Raw genomic sequence first — 6,058 nt, 5'->3', positions numbered from 1 at the left:
TTGGTCAAAAGCCTGTGGATACAACACCCTTCCAGGATGGGAGAGGAGCTGGGGCCCCCATTTGGCAGCCTTGAGAAGCAGTTGGGGTAGGGCCCAGAGCCTTAAGTCTAGAGGCGGGAGCTTGCTGTCCCTCTAGCCACATATGGGCACATGTTCCCTCTTGCCCTGGAAGGTTGAGCGAGAGGACTGAGCCTGCAGTGAGAGGCGTGAGTTAGATGTTGGGAGGGCATATCCTTTGCCATGGAGGTATCAAGACAGAACCCTCTTTACCCACAGTCTATGTGGCAAGAATTCAAAGTGCCAGAGAGTGGGAGGAGTCCAAAATGGCAGGAAACTTGATTTCTCTAGTCCTGCTCTGTTTCAGTTCACCCCCACTGAAGTCAGTCCTAGAGCCTTTCCTCCCTCTAATCCCCCTTCTCTCAGGGTACAGGGGAGGGGGAAAGTATTCTGGTGCTTAGGTTGGGTGGGAGTGGGGATGGGGTAGGCTATGGAGGAAGGAAGAGGAGGCTGAGGGGACTGTTCACCCTGATGGCCACAACCTAACCACAACACATAAATAATCCAAGAGAGTCACATAAGGGGAATGAGGTGGTGCTCAGACCGCCCCTCCCTCCAGTTTCCCAATTCCACCAGGCTGCAGGGGCTTTTTCTACCCTGGAAGTGATGGGGAAGAGAGGGTTAAAGTGCTGCAGAGGAAAGGAGGGGGTCTCTGGGGACACAGCAGTGGCTCTCCAATCCCTGTCTTGCCCCTCAGTCATTCTCATCTGGCCCCAAGTACTCAAGTTCCGTGCTGGGCTTCACCTCCTGCTCTAAAAGAGAGGGTGTCCGGTGGAAGGCGGCTGAGATCTGGTCAAACGTCCGGCCTCGGGTTTCAGGCACTTTTAAGAAGGTGAAGATGAAGAAGCTGAGCAGGAGGACCGCAAATAGAAGGAAGACATAGGGACCCATAGCATCCTGGGACAGGCGGAGAAAGAGATGTTGACAGAGGGAAGAGGAGGGGAGAGCGAGTCTCAGGCATGCCAGAAACTAAAGTCCCCCATAGGGAGCTGGGATACTGCAGAGAACAGGTGGCTCCTTTACTGGGCAATGGAAATTACGAGGAATGAGAATTTAGTGAAAAGGATTCTCTGAACCCCAACTCTCCTGTAGTTTTTTGCCTTCATCATCCTGAGTTACTATACTCAGAGTGGATTCCCAACTGTTTGCAATATTAATATGAAGGTTATAATTTTATTACTAGTTTAAATAAAGTATGCCACTAGCAGTTCTGTTGCTATGGGATCTGGTTTAGCTCCCTTCTTTCCTTTGATTCTGGTGAACAGGTGGTCTCCAGGGCCCATGCGGTCCACCAAAGTGATCCCTAGACTAGTAGTCTGTGGGCTGGGAAGTGCCTGACTGGAAAGCCAGTGGGCTAGCTGTGAGTTGCCCCCGCCTGGCCTATGGTGTGAAAGACTGGGATAGGGGCAGGCCACCTACCGCAATATACTGGAAACTCATGCCAATGAGGAAGTTGCACGTCCAGTTGGAGAAACTAGCCACAGCCATGGCTGCTGGGCGGGGACCCTGGCTGAAGAGCTCGGCCACAATGAACCAGGGGATGGGGCCAGGGCCAATCTCAAAGAATGCCACAAAGCCGAAGATGGCTATGATAGAGACATAGCTCATGGCTGGAAACCGCTCCTGGGGGACAGGCAGGGAGGGTAGGATTCAGGTCAGGTCTTTCTGGATCTTCCTTTGCCCTCAACCCAGAGAACTGAAATCTACCCTTCTCAGCAGCTCATGGGGGAGCCTGCCACTCTAGGTTAAAACAGGCCCTTGAGAATTTCTGAGCACTGACATTCATCTGGCTGCTCTGTGCCGATTCAAGGCAGAGGGAATGTTAGGGACTCTCAGCTATTAAGGTGGGCAGTTCTCCCTTGGTTCTAAAGCTGGGTCCTTAGGAATGATTGTTTCTGGGGCTGGACAGTGTCCCTCCTTCCTGGCTGCCAGAGTTGTGCTACAACTTCTTCCTTGAGCGGGAAGGAGTAGAGCCTGGGTCCCTCGGGAGCACAGATTATTGTCCTAGCACACAAGGTGGCACCTGAGATCAAAGGCACATATGTTGAGGCATGGCCCTGGCTGGCCACAGAGCCTCTTGGGGTAGTCCCCATGGGTTAGGCCACTGGTTCCCTTACCACTCCCCAGGCCTCACCAGCAGAAGCAGAGCCACAGTCATCAAGATTGCACAGCCACACATTCCTGCCAGGCCCAGGAGATGAAGTGTCCGGCGCCCAGCCCGTTCCACCAAGAACACCTAGGGTGAGAGTCAGGGCTTGGTTGGGGTGGAGTGGGGGGGGCAGAGGCTTCAGGACATAGGAAGTGGGAGGCATGGGGTGGGTGGAGACAATCAAGGGATGTGAAGCCAATGGTGGAGGCCATTCCAGAGGCCAGCAGTTACCGAGACCAAGGTGAAGACTGTGTTGACTACACCAGCTCCTATGGTGGCATAGGCTGGCTGCCCTACCCCTGCAGTCTCGAAGATGCTTGTTGAATAATAGAAAACCTAGAAGTGAGGGAGAAGAAAAGGGGATGGCAGGGATGTTCCCTCCTCCCCTGCAGCCATACCAAGCTGGACTGACCCTGAATTTTAAGGGAGGGGATTTGTTCCCTTCTCCCCTCTTCTTGGGCTGTTCCCTAACCCTGCCCTTCCAAGAGGCTGCTGCACACATACAGCATTGATGCCTGAGAGCTGCTGGCTCAGCTGCAGCACAATTGCAATGACTAGGGGCTGCCGGTGGGTACGGCTGCCCAAGAGCTGCAGCAAGGACAGTGGCCGCTCCCGCTCCAGCTTCCGCTTCTCCTCCTTCAGCTCAGCCAGTGCTCCAGACACATCAGCCCAGCCTGTCAGGCGCTTCAGACCTGGAAGTGTGGAGAGTCAGGCTTGAGAAGGCAGGGAGAGGACCTGGGAGGGGAACAGGCACTAGCAAGATGGTGTGGAAGTTCACTCACTCTTTTTGGCAGGGCCTTCCAGATTCCGAATGATGTAGAGGTAGCGGGGGCTTTCTGGGCAGAAGGGCAGCAGGACCAGTTGCAGGAGGGCAGGCAGCACTGTGATGCCCAGGAGTAGTGGCCATAGGATGGCAGTGCCCAACATGGACTCCAAGCCCAGCACCTGTGGGAGAAGGAGGTTAGGCTATTCAACCTGTTCTCCAGAGCCCCACCCCAATCCTCTGCCTATTCCCCCATGAGGCCAGGCCCACTAACCTGGGCAATCAGAATGCCAATGACGATGGCCAGTTGGTTAAGTGTCCCCAAGGCGCCCCGCAAGTGAGTGGGGGAGATCTCCCCCACATACATGGGCACAAGTCCTGACGTCAGCCCTGAGCAGAGGGAAGAAGAGAGGGCTGAGGCAGCTGCCCATTTTCTCCTGCCACACTCAAGATGGAGGAGGAGAGCTGGGCACTGGCAGGGCCATAGTGCCTGTGGGTACCTGAGTAGGCGCCAATGAGGAACCGTCCAAGAATGAGCATCTCATAGGAAGAAGCAGCATTGGCCAGGCCCATGAGGGTGCCCCCCAGCACTGCTAGGGTGTTGTTGACCAGCATTGCTCTCTTCCTGACAGGCAGAGAGAGGGGCTGTGAGAGTTAGGTGCCTGTGATGTGGCTCCTCCTTCATGTTCCCCACCCTTGTCCTCCAGCCTCATACCTTCCCAGCCACTGAGAGATGACGCCGATGAGGAAGGAGGAGATCATGCCGCCCACAGAAAAGATGGCCACAGAGAGAGCCCAGAGGGTGGTGAGGGTGCCTGTGGGGATGGAGCTTGGTCCCTCAGGCCCCTGCCTCCCCAGCCATGTCTCATTGTAGCTCTGTTCAATCACCTGGGGTGGGGGTGGGGGATAGCATAGAGTGAATCCCTGCAGACCCTTCCCTCTCTGCTAGTCCCTTCTGTCCCCTGCCCTCCTTTTTTGGGTACTTCCACTCTACCAGTCGCAGGTCTCTCACCTTTTGTGGAGCATTGATGACCCCAATGTTGTAGCCAAACTGCAGGGAGCCAAGCACAGCAGAGAATACAGAGAGGACCAGTGTCCCAGTGACTCGTTGCTGAGGGGGTTCCCCTTCCTGAGCAGACAGAAGCAGAGAGGAGGAATGTCACGTGGAATTGTGGTTTCTTTCCTTCCTCCAGGGTCCTGAGCCTGGGCCCAGTCAGAGCTTTATGATACTGAGTTCCATCCAACATGTTGGGTGAGGGAAAGTGGGCCATGTTAGGACTTTCAGAAAGACTTTGGTGTAAACAGGAGCAGAAAGAACCCCACAGTAACCAGGGCATGAAAGAGAAATTGGATATTTGAGTCCAGCTGGCAGAGGAATGTTTGAGGACCTAGGTCTCACAATTCCTCTGTGACCTTGGGACAGGCTTGGCCTTAAGAGATCTGAATTCAGATTTGTGCGACCTTGGGCAAGTAACTTCCCCATTCTGAACCTAGATTTCTTTTAGAGGAGATAGAGGTATGTTGCCTGCTTTGCCTATCTGTCAGTGAAAGTGTAATAGTCAAAATCAAATGTTAACAGTACCCCCAACAGTGCTGATTTCATAAACTGACAAGTGTATTATTATCATCAGCTTCTGTCTTCTTCCCTTCCCCGGGGTTCTCTCAGCCGGTCTCCTGGAGGCCCTCAACAGGCGCAAGAAGAGCAGTTCCAAAAAGGACATCGGGGTCATTCCTCCCAGCCTATGGCCCTGGCGGTGGCCTTCTTTTTCTCCGCCCCGGCCTTCCCTCCCCCTCTAAGCCCCAACGAAAGGGGGTGGGGGAGATGGGCCATGCCCGACTTTTGCTGGGGAGAGCCATGCCCAAGGGATGGGGGCGGGAAGGTGGTGTGAGGGGCGGTGGCTCTGGTGGCCGCTAGCTGGCGGCACAGACTGTCTCTAAGCGGAAACTTGAGCTGGGGGAGGGAGGGGACTGCCACTCCTCTCTGCCCCAACACCAACCATGGGGCCAAGGGAAAGTTCAGCGTCCTGAAGAACGGCCAGGAGTGGGGGTAGGGGCCAACAGAGAGCCTCTGGTCCTCGAAAAACTTCCAGAGAGCCGTGACAGACCGACAGCTGCTGGAGGCCAAGACCTGCCTGGATCCCCTTTCTCAAGCTTGATGGAAAGCAGGGTGACCCTGATCCCGACGCAACGCCGTGTACTAGAGAAGGGGGCGAACCCTGGTCTCACAAAATCCAGTTGTGGCCCGTTCCCCTGAACGGTTCCCCAGATTCACTCAGCCTGTTGGAGGACTGGAATCCGACAGTCACAGGTTGTCCAGCCCGAGTGTAAATAGCCAGGCCCTTAACCCCCACCCGCTAAGCAGGGACTGCCCAGTAGCTGACCCCAACAGTGACCCCAGCCCGCGAAAAGTGAGACCCGTGCCCCGGCCCGCCACCACATGCTGAACCCTACTTCTGAGCCGATCTGTTGGAAGCCCGACGGCATCTTGTCTTAAGAGCTGGAAGAACAGGAGCTGAAGTTAAGGAGAGCAGACTGGGGCCTGGCGGCCAGAGGACGCGGGGACGACGGGGGTCCAGGAGCGAAGTGCGGAGGGCAGGCCTAGTGTGACCAACAGCCACAAGCTAAGGAGCCGGAGAGCAGCAAGGCTCCCGGGGATCTGGAGCCCGGCTTGGGGGAAAAACCCGAGGGTCCCCCCGTAACTCCACGGGCCACGCCCTTCACAGCACCCATTGGCCGCACACTCCCAGAAGACCACGCCCTCTCCTTAAGCCTGAGGTTTAGAGTTTGGCACCAGTTATTGGGTTGACCTGCGAGGCCCGGGTTCCCGCCAGCCTCCTGCTGGGAAGTTTTGAGAAAAATTCCTTGGAGCACTGAAGGCCCCGTCCCCCTTCTGTGAAGACTCCGCCCAGTAGCCAAGGTTTGGGGCTGAAGAGGCGACTTAAAAGTCTGAATCATGGGTTGAGACAGCGGGGTCCGAGCAGAGGAGGGTATGGGCCAGGTATACTCACCCGGGAGATAAGTTATCGCATGACGTGGTATGCGAGCTGGCGCACTGAGTGCGTGAGGAACAATGGCCTAAAGTAACCCAT

The 6,058-nt window shown here is 55.7% G+C and overlaps 1 protein-coding gene across 2 annotated transcripts; it reads right to left on the bottom strand.

The window, feature by feature from the left end:
* Window positions 1-86: 86 nt before the first annotated feature.
* Window positions 87-5,484, bottom strand: SLC2A4 (solute carrier family 2 member 4). Of its 2 annotated transcripts, none has more exons than XM_006922303.3 (11): window positions 5,421-5,484; window positions 3,982-4,098; window positions 3,685-3,857; window positions 3,470-3,594; window positions 3,244-3,359; window positions 2,989-3,151; window positions 2,711-2,898; window positions 2,438-2,542; window positions 2,192-2,293; window positions 1,477-1,680; window positions 87-954 (listed from the first exon to the last, which is right to left on the bottom strand). In XM_006922303.3, exons 1-11 carry the CDS (start codon window positions 5,451-5,453, stop codon window positions 751-753), a joined length of 1,530 nt encoding a protein of 509 aa, XP_006922365.1. In that variant the 5' UTR covers window positions 5,454-5,484; the 3' UTR covers window positions 87-750. The 2 variants fall into 2 exon arrangements, with proteins under 2 accessions (XP_006922365.1, XP_015452859.1); XM_015597373.2 differs by having other exon boundaries at window positions 3,244-3,347; window positions 5,421-5,453.
* Between the last annotated feature and the right edge of the window lie 574 nt (window positions 5,485-6,058).

The sequence above is a fragment of the Pteropus alecto genome, unplaced genomic scaffold (genome assembly GCF_000325575.1).
Source record: "Pteropus alecto unplaced genomic scaffold, ASM32557v1 scaffold398, whole genome shotgun sequence".
In the NCBI taxonomy this organism is placed as follows: Eukaryota; Metazoa; Chordata; class Mammalia; order Chiroptera; family Pteropodidae; genus Pteropus; species Pteropus alecto.
The sequence above is the reverse complement of the archived record's forward strand: the minus strand, read 5'-3'. Positions and strand labels throughout refer to the sequence as shown.